The sequence below is a fragment of the Macrobrachium rosenbergii genome, chromosome 19 (assembly GCF_040412425.1).
Source record: "Macrobrachium rosenbergii isolate ZJJX-2024 chromosome 19, ASM4041242v1, whole genome shotgun sequence".
Taxonomy (NCBI): Eukaryota; Metazoa; Arthropoda; class Malacostraca; order Decapoda; family Palaemonidae; genus Macrobrachium; species Macrobrachium rosenbergii.
This window is the reverse complement of record NC_089759.1, coordinates 34427598-34444531: the sequence shown is the minus strand read 5'-3', so window position 1 is coordinate 34444531 and position 16934 is coordinate 34427598. Positions and strand designations below refer to the sequence as shown.

Below are 16934 nucleotides of genomic sequence, written 5' to 3'. Positions count from 1 at the left end.
TGATATGTAAAATGTAAATTTTGCAGGTATGGGAAGAGCAAGACCATATGAAAGCTGATGACTTTAATCCTAGTACTTTCTTCCACCTTCATGGTGAGTTTTTATTTTAATCATGTGGTTTTTATGCTTTTGTCTTATTTCAAGCAAATTCTGACAAAACTAAAACTTGTCATAAAACTAAGAAAAGCTGATGAAATGTAAGTTTTCCAAGTGTTACTTTTATTTTGGTATTGAAAGCAATTTATCCCTATCACTTTAGGTAAAAGGTAAACAGCTAGGGAAATTTTTGCATGTATAGGATTCAAGAACATAACCACTTTCTCTTTCTCTGTCCCACATTTTTTTTAGATACATGGCAATGGAGCTCTGTCTCACATTTTTTTAGATACATGGCAGTGGAGCCTAAATCTAGCTCAGGTACTGCAGGAAGTGAAATAAAGATAAGCTTTAATAAGCGTAGTATACTGTATTGCAATACCTTCTGTAATGACAATACTGTAAACCATTTAGTTTTTAGTTTTGGGGGAAGTTCCTGTAAATGTGTGGTTTCTTGGTTCCTCTTTAGATTGTTAAGGCAAATAATACCATGCTTTGATTATGCCAAGTAGTCAGATTTTGGTTTTTGTTAATGCACCTGGAAATTTATATTGTAAGTTTTCTTTTCACAGATTTGGATGGAAATGGGTACTGGGACCAGGTGGAAGTGAAAATTCTTTTCCAGAAAGAATTAGACAAGTTGTACGATCCCAATGCCTCAGAAGATGATATGAATGAGCGTTATGAAGAAATGGAGAGGATGCGTGAACATGTGTTTAGGGAATCTGATGTTAATAGGGATAATCTAATAAGGTAGGTGATGTTCAAGCTTTTTTCTCTTTAATTTTCATGCTTACACTTTATACTCAAGGTACAGAAGTCTCAAAACAAAGTGCATGGTCAGTCTTGATCCTTTTTTTATTATAGCAGGAAGCTAATTGTAAAAAAAATCAAGAACAATGTTAGATATTAAAGTAACCTATCTCTAAAGAGCACCTGTAGGTCCAATAGTGATGTTAAAAATTGTGAAATGCACCAAAGCAGGTAATTTATGACTTGGTTCAACCCTAGAACCCATGACTCATTGTTTGCTAAGAAATCTTGGGCTTATCCATCTTTACTAAGGTGCTCCTTTGCCCCTCAAGGCTCTTCTCACCTTATTAGTTTGTCTGCAGCTTGGCACGGCTATGGTAAAGTAGAGGCAGCCCCTGCTTACCGGTAGCATCAGTTAACAGCATTTTGGTGTTACGTCACTTGGCTAGTGGTGTCTTTAATCGGATTTTCAGTGCTAGTAAACGGTTTATCAGCACTGATATCTGCTTAATGGCACTGTCAAACAGGGTTTTTGGCGATATTATCGCTGGTTTTTGGTTAGCAGTGCTTGGCTGGGGACGGAACCCCCACCATTAACCAGGGACTGCCTGTAATGGGTTTGTGATGAAACAGATATATTTAAAAAAAAATTGTTTTTTAATACAAATCCATTCCAGGCAGTCCCCGGTTATTGGCGGGGACTCTGCTCCCGGTGGCGTGACTATAACCGAAATCGTGATAGCCAGAAATTGACAAATATTGGGGATTGGCGCCTCTGTTAGGTGGGTATCGACACTGATCTGTGGTTATCAGTGCTGATAAGCAGATATCGGCGCAGAAAATCCAGTTATCGTCGCCGAAAATCCAATTACTGTCATTGCTAGATAAGCGCTGTAAAACCGGATTGCCAATAACCAGGGACTGCCTGCACTGTAATCTAATTTCTCTCTTCCCAGCCCTTAGCTCTTGTCTCAGATTTTTCAATCTATACAAAGCATAATTCAGTTAACTACCTGACCGAACTATCTGGGACAGAATGCACATGCGCTGATTTACCATAGCCACCTTTTCACCATTTTGTTTAACCATAAGCGGAATTGCATGTTTTTGATTCACTCATATATAGGTTATAGTTAAGTAGAGGTGACTATAACAACATTGGAAATATTTGCCAACAACTTTGTCTCGGGATCTTGGATTTTCTTCTGGCCTCGTGTCAACCGCATGGTGCTTTCTCTGAGATGCAGTATGATTCATCGGCAGGTAGGCCGGTTGAATACACGTGCCTACAGTGTATTCAAACAGTGAGGTTGAATATGAGATAACAAAGAGTAGCATTTATGTAACTAACTCACTTTCTCTCTCCCTCATTGAGTGATATATGGTGCATTATATCAGAAATTTTCTACAATATTTTCTCTCTCTCTCAGAATTGTATATTTATCAACACAAAATAATCGCATTTAGCATTTCTGAGAGTTTCACCCACACCTTAGCAGGTCTGTCCTCAGGGTAAAGCAAGCTTAGAGCATGTACATGAAGAGTGAATTTATTGACTAAAACAGTTACGAAACATTGACCAAGAACATTTTGAGAGTGCTTTGACATTAATACTTAAATCTTCTGGCCATAGTTGTTTTTAGCCTTATTGTGCCTCCAGCTTTAACAGTTATGCTGGAAAAGGTTTCATGGATGTTCCAATGCCTTAAGGTCAACAAATGGGACAAATTTAACCTAAGGCTTCAGAAATCTCATTCTAGCCAAAACTACGTACTTTTTGAACGTAATTACTGAAATAAGAAACTCTCATTGCCTGTTGTACATATTTATGTCTTTTTGTTAGTGATTCTAATCAATTTGGTCTTGTTCTACTTAAATGTCCCACTTCTGTAACATTACTCCTATTTTCACCTCTGATTCAAGAACAAATCACATTGGTAACCCCTGTGAAAGTCTAGAAATGTACTTCAGTGGTCTTGTTAAACTAATTTTTACAGCAACAGTCTTTCTAAGCTTTAGAGAATGTTGTGTTGATTTTGACATTTATTCAGTTGTAATGCTTGCTGTAAGTACAGTACAGCATTCTCTCTTTTCTCTGTTTATATGATTGCAGCCTGTCAGTGGATTCTTAGTGTGAAGAGTAATGTTTATTTTCTTGTAACTTTTTTTGTGGGTCTTTGTATAATCTAAAATTAATGTGTTTGCAGCTTTGAAGAATTCATAGAACAAACCAAAAAGACTGAATTTGAACAAGATGAAGGTTGGAAGGGACTTGATGAGCAGGAGATTTACTCACAGCAAGAGTATGAGGCTTATCAGCGTCAGAGAGATGAAGAAATAAGGAAGTTAGTGGAATCTGGAGCTGTGAGTATACTGTAATTTCTGTTTTTCTATGGTTTTATTTTATTGCCCAAGAACAGATGGTATCCAGTAGTATTTGTAGCTGTGTTTGTTAACTATTTGTTTTGAATATGTTTACTTTTACTGTATTTTCAAATCTTACTATGAATAGTTTAGTAAATACATCAGGAAAGGTGGGCAGCATTTCTGCAGCTTTTATGTCTGTATGTTTGAAAGTACAGTCCGATTTATTTCACGTTTTTATGCACTGTCATGAGTGTGGTTTTATTTGCAATAGGATTGGTGCTTATGCTTTTGGAAGGACACTTATCACTTATAAGCAAGTAGTTTAACCATATTGTTAGCACCAGTGGTTGTGCTACGAAACTCAAAATGTTGTGAAAGAATATGAACTGTAATTACAGTATATTTAGAGAACAGGGCTATGTAGTCCATACTGGAATAGATTATATTTTGTTAAAAAAAAATCATATTCCATCAAAATGGAAGTCTTTAAAACTAAAAATGTTAAAATATGTGAATTGTGCTTTAAGGACCATCAATCAGTATATTGCAATGAAGATGATGAACAGAAGTTTTATGTCCTTTAAAATCATGATCCCAGTCCTAATACAAACATGAAGCTTCATCACAAACACTAAATTTAAACAGTGTTTGTCCACATAATGCAGACCTTGTTATTAATTACAGAGCTTTTTGTTGTGGAGAAACATATCTTTTAAGTTTTCAGTCCATTGCAAAATTTGATGGCAGAATTGCATAAATCAGACACAGAAGGCACATTTTGTATGTAATTTTTAGATTTAAAATAATTGTAATGTGTGTTTATTAGACTAGCAGCTTTAGTTAATTTTCTAGCTTATGCATAACCGTATGTCCCCAGACAAATTGCTAATAAAATGTGCCTTTTGAGTCTTGCTTTATCTAGGTATGAGGATCATATGGTGTGGAGTGACATTTTAAGCATTTCTTCACCATTAGATCCCTCCCCCACCGGGGTACTATGGCAGTCCACCGGTCCAACCAGCTGTTTACCAAGGTGGACCCCACCCAGGGCTCCATCCCATTGATGCTGTAGGAATACCACCACCTCAGGCTGTCCCTGTGTATGGGGTCCAGCCCCAGTTCCACCCTAATGCAGTTCCCCAGGGTTACCAGGCTGTACCACAGGTATATCAGGCTCATCCACAAGGTTTCCAGGCTGTGCCTCCAGGTTACCAGGTTGTACAACCTGGTCAGGCACCTCCCCAAGGGTATCATACTATATCCTCTGGTCAGGCTATTCCCCCAGGGTACCAACAAGTACCCCAAGTAGTAGCCAATAACCAGGCTAAAACTCAGGGTCAGGCTCAGGCTCCTGTCCAGTATATTCCTCAAGAGTCACCTTACCAGGTTTGTTTTGTAGTAAAATACATTTGCTTGGGTGGATTAGTCATATGGGTTGCTCACCTTAAGACACATTAGTGGCATAGCAATTTGGAGCTGTGGGGCGCTTGACTTGACGGACATTAGTGTGTCTGTGATCAAGGTAAGAATGTTCTTTTGTGACCCTGTCAGAAGTGAGAGGTTTCCATTACTATGGTTTTTGTAGTTTTAATTCTTCATTTCTCCTTTTGACATCATAAAACCTGTAGATTTATTTTCATGTGAAATATAAGCTTGATTGTGGTTATGCATGTATGCAGATTTGAACTCCTTATTTTTAGCATGTAATGAAGACTTTGTGACTGATTTTCGTACTTGTTATTTGCATTTCTTGTTTCTCTTTTTTTGGGTCCTGGTTGTTCTGTAACTCATTGAAAAACTGGTGTTTGCAGCTTTTATGCCCCTAAGGGAGAGTCTTCTTAATTTTAGTTTATCTTTAGTACCAAACAAAAATAAATGTGCTTTAAAAATACAAATTTATAACTTTTTTCAAATCAGTTTTATGGTGGCTATGATGTTATAGAATTACTTTTGATCACCTTGTTTAAAGTAGCACTGCAGAAATTAGGGTTATCAGTGCAATATGATATTATAGTAAAGATGTATATATCCTGTTAAAAGCTCTTTGTTGAAAAATTTCATTTTATTGCAAGTAAGGATATTGGTATGTAGTGTAGTTGTAACATTACAGCATTGGTCCATTAATACAAATATGAAGTTGGTGGTAGTTATAATCTTGTTTATCAACTATTATAGTACAAAAATGGGGAAGTCTAAATTCTTGAAGCAGCTTGATTTCTGTGTGATATTTGGCTTTTAAGCAGAAAACATGGTTTATGCACACATGCATTGTGTGTGTGTGTGTGTGTGTACACATGCTGGCCAAGTGTCCCTGGCAACATGCGAGTATGTTTCCTCTTCAATTGCTGAGATGAGGACAGTAGTCATCCCTTTCCAAAGTTCTTGAAGAGGAGCATGATTGGTGTTTTTTGGTCTGTGAAGGATATAGGATCTGAAAAATTTTATATATAGTTAATTGTTCATATAAGGAACAAACCTTTGTCTTAACATTGGGATAAATTCCCTGGTGCTAGCTGAAGTCTGGTTAAAAATAACACAGGCATCAGCCAACATGGGAGAAGGAGGAAGCTACTTGACCTGCTTTACCCCTGCTATGCATCATCATTCCATTTCTCTCTGACTGCCTTTGTAGCCAGACAGTTCGGTGCCTATCTATCAAGAAGCCGGTTATTTTGCCAGCATTACGCCTCAGCGTTTTGGGTTTTTCTTTCTTTTTTGTTATGTGTTTTATGTGTGATACTGTGTTGTCTGTGTTTCTTGCATTTCCCGAAATGCAGACCCATGATTCTGCCAAGCCTCCCAAGGCTTCAGAGACGATGTCCTGGAGACGGTAACAACCCTTGTTCTTGTTACTTGTCTTCTTTGTCTACAGACCCACATTCCACATGTAGTAGGTGCAGAGCTAATGTTTGCAGTGTAACAACCCCTGTTCTGAGTGTTGTCTTTGGTTTCTTGAGCAGTGGGAGAGATTTGTTAATAAGAGGAAGTATAAGAGGGAGCTGATGGCGCCATCTTGGTAAGGTTTTTCGTTTCCCTTGATGGCAGGTGTTCCAATTCCTTCTTGTTCCCCCTCTTCTTTACCAAAATCTCCTCCTGCTACTGCTTCTTCTCATGAAGATTATTCTCCCTTTCATTCTTCTTTGATTTTGTCTTCAAAAGATTCAAGGGGGTGTTCGGGAGTTCCTGTTTGTAATTTTGCTGCCCCTGGTCTTTCGGGGGGTTGCAGGGAGCTTCCCCCTTAGAAGATTTGAGGGGGTGTTCAGGAGTTCCTGATTGTAATGTTGCTGCTCTGTTCTTTTGTGTGAGGGGGGAGGCCCCCCCCCCCCGAGGGAGGAGGCAGCTCCCTCTTGTATGGTCTTTTCAGGAGGGGATGCACAGATGTCTGAGTGTTGGGCTTCACTAGACCTATCAGGGGTCCCAACCCATTTTGGCCTTTTGTCTCACTGCATGTCTTGCATCCCAGTGACATTCACCATGGCAGTTTCCAGATCTTCAGTTTTGGTGATGTCATGTCAGCTTACAGTGGCTCTCCCTGGGGCTGTTTCCAAAGCTACAATCTCTGTGATGTCATCCCATCTGTCAATGGCTCTCCCAGCACCTCTCCATGCCGTCTCCATCCAGGCCATGTCCACTGACGTCTCTCCATAAGTCACCTCGTCTGCTTCCTCCAAGTCTCTTGTCCAGGCTCTCTTTGACAGAGTTGAAGGTGTGTTTCTCAAGAAGTACATTTTTAAGAAGAGACATCACAGATCTCTTTCCTCGTCTTCGTCTTCATCTGCCTTCTCTTCGTCTTCCGTTTCGCCCATTTCTGTCAGACAGAGGAAGAATGATTTCATCAACCTCCTAGCAAGAAGTATCACAGGCAGTCTTCGGACCTTCGTTCCTCTTCTCCTACAGCTGTTTCTCGTCCATCCAAGCATGGCCATGTTGTTCTTGTTCCTTCTTCCTCGCATAGCAGTACTACCCGAGTAGCGCAAGGCCATGTCTCTCCTGCCTTAGAACTAAATTCTTGTCCAACTCGGGCCATGGAGCACAAGTCCAGTGAGGAGTCTCCTAGAACTTCTGCTCTTCCCATCCAGGCATTGAATGTCCAACAAGTCCTTAGGAAAGATGAAAAGCTCCAGTTAAGAAATCAGTTGTGAAGGAACATTCTCAGGACAGAGTTTGTCTTCGCTCTCATTCACGTTAATGTTCTCCAGGAGGGTTAGCGAGTGGCACTCTCACTCACGTCTGTGACTCTCGGTCACACGGCCACGTAACAACAGCCCATCACACAGCCGTGATCGTCCACACTCTTGATCTCTTGGCTGTGACTGTTCTTCACGGAATGACAGCTCAGCGCACGCACGGCTGTGACCATAATCCGCATTCCCGATCACACAGCCGTGACCGTGCTACTCAAGATGACAGCCCCGCACAGCCGAGCAACTGATCAAGACAGTCATCTACTCATCGTAATTCTCTCTCCTGTTCTGATGGGTGGGATCGGGATCAGGACAAGATTACTCTTCGTTCTTCAGATCTACAGGCTCCCAAGAAAGTCTTGGGATCCAAATGAGCCTACTCCCCAATGGTAAATAACAATGTTCTGCCTCCCCTTACTCGATCAACCGACCAGACCATGATTCTCATGGCCCGGAGGTAGAAGATACTGATCATCAGGAATTTATGACTACATATGCTGAGGTCTTTGAGCTTATTTGTGGGCGTAACGTAATCAATTTGTATTTTTCATAACTAACAAACCTTCGGTCTTAACGTATACGACCCACCCCTCATTCTTTCCTGGGCTAGAAGGAAACTGGTATGATGATGCATAGAGGAAGGGGTTAAAGCAGGTTGCATAGCTTCCCCCTTCTCCCCTATTGGCTGACGCCCATTTCCACCAGTTTGTTGTGTTATTTTTAACCGGACCCCAGCTAGCACCAGAGAATTTATCCCTACATTAGGACCGAAGGTTTGTTAGTTTTGAAAAATACAAATTGATTCAAACTTTGTCATTTTTCAAAATGTTTATGAAAAGAATTGTGGATGAAAGGCTTGAGTGGATTTATGAAGTATGTATGAGTTAATAAATGGCCAGTAAAATTTTTCATCAAGATACTGTACTTGTGTATTTTGAATTTTTTATAGCAAATGAATTATTTTATTGCTGTGATAACCCTTGTTTGATTCCAGCGTACAAAGTGTAATCACTCTCTCTCTGTCTACAAGATTCCTAGGGAAATTTTCAGCATAATTTAATGGTGCTACACTTACATAGAGCATGCTTTTTCTTGCAACTAACAAAAATAATAAAGATTAGATAGTTAGAAGCTGGTGTTACAGTTAAACAAGTTTCAGAATTTTTTCTATTGATTTTCAGTATAGGGAAGCCTCAAGTTTCTCATTCCAGGTACACATCGCTTATTTTTCAGTTTATACTGTGCATGTGGGGTTATTAATGAAAAGGCTACTGCCATTAGCCAAGCTTTAAAAGGTGTAATTTTTCATAATTGAAAGAGGTTTGTCTAATATTCATGTACAATTAATAAGTTTCTGTTTGTGAAATATTCCTAAAATGTAAACTGAGTATATCTGAATAAGTTTTTATCTTCAATGAGTTGTGCTGATAAAATATTTATTTTGATGAACAGGGTAAGCTTATTTGAAAAAAATATTCTTCCAGAATACTGTTTTGTAGTTATCTAATTACTTTTTCAGTTAATGCCTTATGAAGGTCAGTATACATAACTAATTGAATATGTTCAATTCATATTTTACAGGTTCCAGCAGTGGCTACGGGTGGTCAACAGCAGCCTGTCGTAGGCCAGCCTGTGGCAGGGCAGCCAGTAGCAGCACAACCTGCTCTAGGCCAGCCTGTAGCTGGTCAGCCAGTAGCAGCTCAGCCCCAGCCTGTAGCTGGTCAGCCAGTAGCAGCACAGCCTGTTGTAGGTCAGCCTATAGCTGGTCAACCAGTAGCAGCACAGCCTGTTGTAGGCCAGCCAGTAGCAGCTCAGCCAGCACCAGTCCAACCTGTTGCTGCCCATCCTGAACAAGCTCAGCCCATTCCTGGTCAGATCGTACCTGCACAACATGTTGGAGGTCAGCCCCTTGCTGCCAACCAAGTTGCTGGACAGCCAATTAGTCAACAGCAAATCGTAAATAATATCCAAGGAAACGCGATACATTAATATGGAATTAGATTTGTAGATCAGTTCTATCGAAGTTGAATTTGGAAGGAAAGTTTATTTGAGATGATCATTTTATATCGGGTAACAGTTTTGACCTGGGCGTCTACCTTTAGAATTGTATTTAGGTTGAAGATACATCCAATTGCTTCAGACATTTAAACAGTATGCAGGAGAGTTCATCCTTCAGTATTTTTACTTGATCTGAACATTCAACTTACATTGACTTGATGGGAAGTGTTTTACATCATCTATTTAGTTTAGTTTTACAGTCCTGGTTTTCCTTAGCTCAAGGTTTAAAGGCATTGGAACTGAGAAGATAGTTTGTGGAATACAGATTTACTCTCAGATAGATAATGAATATTAGGATTAGGCTGTTGAAAGTGTAGATTCACTTTCAAGTGGTTATGAAGTTCAGAATAACTATTTGTCAGTGATATTCACAGAATTTTGAATTGTTCAAGACTGGTCATTAAAAAAAGGGCAATAATGCTAATGTTCTCGAATTGCCTAATGGTTCAGATTTAACATATCCTAAAGCACCTAGGTATTTTTTTCCTGTATTAAAGAAAATTATTCATTCAGTGACTTGGAAAGGTTAATGAAAATTATGTGAAATATTTGCACAAAGTTAAGTATTTTCTCTTTAGAAATGTAACATGACAGTTAGCATATTATGCAACATTTGTTAAGTATCTTATCTCAAAGTAGCTTTGCAATACTTTTCTTAAGAAATATTCGCAGATCCTCTCACAAGTCATACTTCCATCAGAAACTGAAGTTCAATGATCGTGTAAAGCTAGATGTGCTTGGGACTTGAGTGATGCAGTTCCAGGTATGTAGACTCGTAACTTCAAATTTATCATTCGTCAAGTATTCTTGCATGAGTTCAACATACCTTTGGATTAAAGCAAAATAGCAAAGTTTAGTCCTCCATTCATAATTAGTAGGGTTGTATAACAAGATTAGTGTAAATGTCTTGGATGTAAAATTCAATTGTGTGTATTAAATTGTACAAATTGTGTCACAAGAGATGCTCCTGATTTCAAAATTTGGCGTTTTAATAATTGAAATGATTAGAAAACGGAACAGAGGAAGGAGGCAGTCTGTGTTATGTTGGAAGGACAGATCCTGAAGGAGGAGAATATTTCGTGTATCTTGGGGGATGTTAGATTTGGAAACTAGTATTAAGAGAGGCTTAAAAAATGTGTATGAACAGCCTGGATGTTATGGAAAAAATGTCTAGACTATTGATGAATGCTGTAAGAGTATATATCTCATTAGTATAAGCAAGAAAAATTTCTGTACTACTTTGTGCAGTAGCGACATGGGCATTTCACAAAGAAGGGGTAATTTTTCAATAGCTTGGAATACAGAATGCAAACATTCATTGCTGGAATGCAGTGGGAAATTCATTCTACAGATTAAAAAAGTTTTAAAAAGTATAATGCCTAGGGAATAGAGAATAGACAGTTATCAGTGTTTGGGATCAGTTGATCATTTAACAAGAATGGGAGAGGAACAGCCGATTAGAAAAGCAGTTTTTAAGACAACGGCGAGTAGAAAGGTTTGGAAATCATAAAGGGCACAGACAGAGACCAGCAAACTCCTTTCACATCTAACCCTTAGTATAAGGAAGGTCAGTCATTGAAATGATGTTGATGCTAATGATATCATGTTGTCTTGTGGACTTTGCAAGTTTTTGCTCTTAGGATTTATTTTCCCTCATGTAATTCCATACAGTGTAGTTATAATGTTAGTGGAGTGACAATGACTAATTGCTGGCCCATATATTGTAAAACTTGTTAAAAGAATCTGATAGGTAAAGCCCCTTCCACACAAGGGACAAATGCACGGCAGGCAGTCACTTACCAATTTGTGGGTGGATGACGTCATGGACAAGGAAACCATGGGCAAACCATTGAAGTGCCCATGCCCATTGTTGAGGCACTGGATGGGTGCCTGACTAGGGACCACGTTGCCTGACACAGCTCTGAACTGCACTCTGCCCGGCGTGTGGTCCAAGTCATAGGTTCGCCTGCCTTGGACTGTTTGATCTGGTAACTGTTTAAAAGCGAGAGAATTACGGGCAAATCCTAGTGCCCGTCATGTCTTTCCCCCACGTGTGGAAGGGGCATAATATGGTGTCCTTGTTATAGATCAGTCTATGAGTAATTCATATAATTCTACTGTATAGATCAATTTTGACAAAGTTGTAATTTTTGTTTTGTCTGTTCAAGAAAGATCTTATGGGCCTGGTGCTTATTCTCCAATTGCATGAGGCTTTGCAACTACAGGTAATGACAAATTCCATAATGCACATCTTATATGAGCTTCCATTAGGTGTTTTATGCCCAGTACTTGATGATTAAAGTTCCTTGTGATTAGTGACACATTAAGGTTAATGATTATTAGTGGTAAAAGAAGGCTGAGGTTGTGGGAAATCAAAGTTCTAAAGATTCACAGTCAGCTGTCCAAAATTCTCTAATTTTTTTTACTCTAAAAAGAAAAATAGTGATTTGTACTTGAGAATCAGCTCTCATTACTGTATTTTACTTGAGAATGCTTGTCAAAACAAATGAGGAAATAATTTGTACTGTATTGTCGAACACTGAAAGTTGAGTGTGTATCTTGTCACCATGAAGAGAAAAGTAGACTCCAAAGAAAACACTGGAAGTTATATCTTTTGTGTCAAACATACCAAGAAGTAGTTGTCAGTGTTATAGATATTTTCATCTAATTCTAAGTCTAGTTTTGTACTTTTTGTGCTGATAAATTAAGTTGTGATTTCAGTGATCTGATTAATTTTATAGTACAGTATGGTTCTTTGAGTTGTATTTATTTTAAATTTTATACTGAATTTCAAAAATTAAAGCAAACATTGTTCTTAATTTTGATGTAAGCTGGTTTTAAAAGTTATGAATAAAATTAACATTTTTAAGAAAAAATTGTGGACCCTTAACCCCATACCCATTAGATCTTATAGTATATTGTGGTAGAGCGTTATCAGTAGTCGGTTGGTTTTGTTTATAACTTTTATTTTATTTTAAATGCTGCACTGTTCAGCTTCTGTCTGTTTAAGTTCTCCTAGCTCTGTGCTCTAGGGTGGATCCTTCAGGGAGAGGCTACTGTGGCCTGACTTGCAACATGGCTTTAAGTATCACTCCCACTTCAGCTAGACCATCCATGCCACAGCTCAACATTCCAGCTTTGCTTGCTACCAGTCGTGGATTGGTCGGGCCCACTACCGTTCAAGCAAGAATGGTCAAGAGTGCATCGCCTGTAGGAGGTAGTGCCATCAGTGCACTCACGTGGTGCACTGTAGGCATTACTTAAGGGTCTTTGCAGCATCCCTTCGGCCCCTGGCTGCAACCTCTTTCATTCCTTTTACTGTACCTCCATTCATATTCTTTCTTCCATTTGACCTTCCACCCTCTCTAACAATTGTTCCATAGTGCAGCTGTGAGGTTTTCCTCTACACTTTCAGACCTTAATGTCAATTTCCATTTCAGCACTGAATGACCTCATAGGTCCCAGCGCTTGGCATTAGGCCTAAATTCTGTTTGTTCATATATGAAACAAACTGTTCATATATGAAACAAACCGTCTCGCAGCATTAGGATAAACTTCTAGCGCTACCTGGAATCCGGTAAAATCAATAAAGTTGTATATGCAAGGGATTAGTGGCATCTATCCTTAGTCATGAGTCATATGGGACCCCCCCACACCCAAGCAGTACTCTGTGACTACATCAGTTACTCTTTTATCGCCTTTGAGAGAGGACGTGCTGTTCTTTCTGTCCTTTCTAAAGCTGATTTGGTTTGCCTGTTTTTGCTTTCTTTCTGTTTCAGTGTGTGGTTTTCTGCTGATTTGTAGGCATGTACTTGGATATAATGGATCCTCTTAACCCTCCTGCGAGTGTATCTCCTGGATCTCGTAAGCTAAGGAAATGTCTGGGTGTTGGTGGAATTTCTTGTTCTCATTTCCCAACTTCAGTGAATACGGATCCTCATCCAACGTGTAGTAGATGCAATGAGAATGTATGTAATGCAACTAATCCTTGTTCTGTGTCTTGATTGGTCAGTGGAACAATGGAAGAGGTTTTATGGGAAGGGTCAGTACAAGAGGAAGGAGCCGACTCCATCTTGGATAGATGGGGATTCATCTTCAGTTTCCTTTGTTCAGTCTCCTCATGATGCTTTCCCTTCCCTAGAGAGGCCTGTTCAGTTGTTTCACCTCCTGTAAGCTTAGTTTCCCATGCCCCTTCCTGTTCGTCCATAGATTCATCGGGGGATGCATTTTGGGGGGGTTTTGGGTAATTATATGCTTAATTATGCCTCTTCTTTCCATTGGGAAGGTGGGGGGATCTCCCCCTTTGTCTCATTTTCCAGATCCGGATGCTCAGAGGATGGCAGGCATGTGGTCCTTGCTAGGCCTATCAGGGGTACCAACATTGGATGTTCTACTGTCTCACTACATGACTTCCTGCTACCCTCCAGTCCCTCATTCTTTGGGTGTCCCTTCTCCCCTGGGCCTCCATTATAAGAGGTCGAGTAGGACAACATCCTCTGGAATGCATATGGTACCAATTCTGCATCAGTCTGGGGGCCCCTTGGTATTTCCTGCAGTGGTACCAACAGACTCTTCATGTGTTTCGCACGGTGTAGTGACGTCACCTTAACATGGAAGCTGTTGCGACATGAAATCCTACCTTTTCCGTGCCAACAACAACAACTACATCTTCTGGGATGACCCTGAATTCTACGTTGACAGATTTGTTAGTGAGAACGGTGTTGGAGAAATTAAAGTGTTAGAGAAGTTTAATATGGTATGCAAGAAAAGATGTGAGAACGGTGATGGAGAAATTAAAGAGTGTTAGAGAAGTTTAATATGGTATGCAAGAAAAGATGTGAGAACGGTGATGGAGAAATTAAAGAGTGTTAGAGAAGTTTAATATGGTATGCAAGAAAAGATGCAAGTCGTCATCGTCTTCTTTGTCTGCCTCGTTGTCGGCTTTGTTATGCCTGTGTGCGCTCCATTTAGTGTTGGAGGTTCAAGGACTTCATGGCTTTTTCTTTGTGCCAAGAAAAGGACAATTTCTTCTTTTTTGAGCTGGGACTGCCGCATCCCTGTGGGTAAGCAAACTCAAGATTTGGTCGTGGGCTCTGTCTTGGAAGTTGGTGGTCATGGTTCTTCTACGGTCGTTCAGCCTAGGAACCCTATGGACGTAGGACTGAAAGTTTCGCTGGTTCCAGTCTCAGGAATGAGCATGGACGCAGCGGGAGAGTCTTCGAAAAACGTTCGAAGGTCACCCTTGGTGGCTCAACGAACGAATAATATTCGCAATGAAGTTCCTGTGTCTCTGGTACAGCCGTTCAAAGTTAAGAGGAAAGATGACAACACTCCAATCAAGATATCTAGGGTACTGGAAATGGAGGATTCATGTATGGATGACAACGGACGTTCATCTTCTAGGCAGCTGGACAGTGAAGTTGTTGTTCGGCTGTTGGTCAGGCGTTCAAGGTCCAGATCTCCCAGGAAAGTGCCTAGTTCTCCCCCAATATGTGTCGGCCATAGAAGTATGAATAGATACAGACATAATTCGTCACAAGATTGGTCGGACGTGAGGGAACGGGGACGTTCAGGTTCATGGTCAAAGAGCAGAGAAAGGATTCAATGGTTGTCGCCCCTCGGACGTCAACGTGATGCAACTAGGCCAAGAGAAGATGTGCGTCGTGTGATAGGGGTGGTTCGGCTTCAAGAGAGAGTATTCATGATATTCTGGTGCCTTCCTCTTCTGGTGACAACATGGTTAATGAAGCGGAGGACGCGGAAGATCAGGAGTTTCTTTCCTCTTATGCATTTGTTATAGATCTGATTCGTCAGTTTAATAATCTGTCGAGGAGAACTGAAACTCCTTCAGTGATCGTTTTTACTGGAATTGAAGCACTTTTAGGACCCAAATAAAGATATTAAGACGTCCTTTGAATTGCTGTGCTCTAATCACATGGAGTCAGTCCTACGCCATGTACACTCATGGATTTCGGGGCGGGACAACTCTTTATGGTCGAACAGATCGTTCAAGTAGCTCCCCCTCCTCTATCTCAACATAGAGTATTATATGACTCCTGTTATTCTGCTGTTGGGTAGATAGATCAACCCAGAAGTCGTTTGTTTGAGACCAGGTCTGACGACGGATCAAGTCGGAATGGAATCTCCTTCCCTTACGTGTCAGGAAGCCGCTACATTGGAGTTGATGGCCTCTTCTATCTTCCAGACGGCATCTTGGTTAGATTTATGGTCAACTGCTGTAGCTAAGATTGCCTTTTCAGATTCAGCAAGGAGTTCAGTAGATGAGACAAACGTTATCAGATTGCTTCAATCTGGTTCTAAAGTTATTTCATATTTAACTAATCTGAGTGCCAACATATGGGCTAGTATTATTTTAAGGAGAAGGGATGCAGCCCTAACCAAGATAAGCTGCTTGGTGGATGTGGACTCTTTGTTGTCACTTTTGAATGGGGATATTTTGGAGTCCCAATTGTTGTTACCTAAGAAGTTGGAAGCTGCCATCGATAGACGTTGTACGGATACTAACGACAGACTTGTTCACAAGTTGTTAGTAAGTCTAATGTGAGTTGGTCTAGCGTTGTGAGGTGGACTCGACAAGCTCCACAAAAAAAGTTCGTAAGATCTACTCCTGCCCTTGAACCTACTCGACATGCTCCATCAAGGAAGAAACCATCCTAACAGCGGCCCTTTCAGAGTTGACCTTCAAGAGGAAGGGGAAATGGGCAGAGGCAGGGGTATGAGACGATAGAATGGTTGCCTCTCCCCACTTAGCGCCACCAGTGGGGGAATGCCTGGCGAGCCATTGGGCTGTGTGCCAGAGATTCGGGGTGGAGCTGTGGGTAGTAGATGTCCTGAGGATTGGTTGTCTACTTCTGTTCGACTTCACTCCACCTTTTTCAGATTGCTCTCTACCGCACCTTTCTTTACAATCTGGGATCGCAGAAACATCTCATTTTGCAAGAAGTGAAGAAAATGATGGAGAAGGGAGCAGTAGAGCAAGTAATGCTTCCTTCGGTGGGCTTCTACAGCCAGATCTTCTTAGCACTGAAGGCCAATGGTGATTGGAGGACAGTAATAGACCTGTCAACATTGAACCTTTTTGTCAAGATGATGATGTTCAAAATGGAGTCTCTGAGGAAGGTCTTGGCAGCAGTCAGAGAAGGAGATTTTGCTGACCATAGATCTAAAGGATGCGTACTTCCAGGTTCCAATCCATCACTCATGGAAATTTCTTCGATTCAGCCTTGCAGAGCAGGTGTTTCAGTTCAAGGTGCTTTGTTTTGGCCTGACAACATCTTGGGTGTTCACGCTGATAAGATACCTGGATGATTGGCTGGTCCTTGTGAAATCCTGGAAGAAGTTGCTTCAGGACAAAGATTGGTTGCTTCAATTACAGTATGTCACATCCTAGGCATGGTGATAAGTTGGGAGAAATTGAATCTGCTCCCCAATCAAAGGATTTTGTATCTGGGTATG

At 40.5% G+C, this 16934-nt stretch overlaps 2 protein-coding genes across 15 annotated transcripts in view; one reads left to right on the top strand and one right to left on the bottom strand.

Annotated features, from left to right (window-relative positions):
* The window catches only part of LOC136848807 (nucleobindin-2-like), a 28872-nt gene extending 16538 nt beyond the window's left edge, over positions 1 to 12334 (top strand). For 3 of the 9 annotated variants that reach the window (XM_067121460.1, XM_067121469.1, XM_067121461.1), the window contains exons 7-11: positions 27 to 93; positions 669 to 849; positions 3057 to 3213; positions 4192 to 4602; positions 8982 to 12334. In XM_067121460.1, the coding sequence (XP_066977561.1) occupies positions 27 to 93; positions 669 to 849; positions 3057 to 3213; positions 4192 to 4602; positions 8982 to 9389 (1224 nt within the window). In that variant the 3' untranslated portion in view covers positions 9390 to 12334. The remainder of the gene's footprint in view (positions 1 to 26; positions 94 to 668; positions 850 to 3056; positions 3214 to 4191; positions 4603 to 8981) is intronic. The other 6 variants (XM_067121465.1, XM_067121468.1, XM_067121466.1 and 3 more) reach the window with 3 other exon arrangements.
* LOC136848810 (L-threonine 3-dehydrogenase-like) overlaps positions 1 to 16934 on the bottom strand; it is a 38768-nt gene that overhangs the window by 5097 nt on the left and 16737 nt on the right. For 5 of the 6 annotated variants that reach the window (XM_067121479.1, XM_067121477.1, XM_067121478.1 and 2 more), the window contains exon 11: positions 10003 to 10284. The exons of the other annotated variant lie outside the window; for it this stretch is intronic. The gene's annotated coding sequence lies outside the window, so the exon portion shown is untranslated. Of the gene's footprint in view, positions 1 to 10002; positions 10285 to 16934 lie in introns of those variants that run through there. 6 annotated transcript variants of the gene reach the window in all.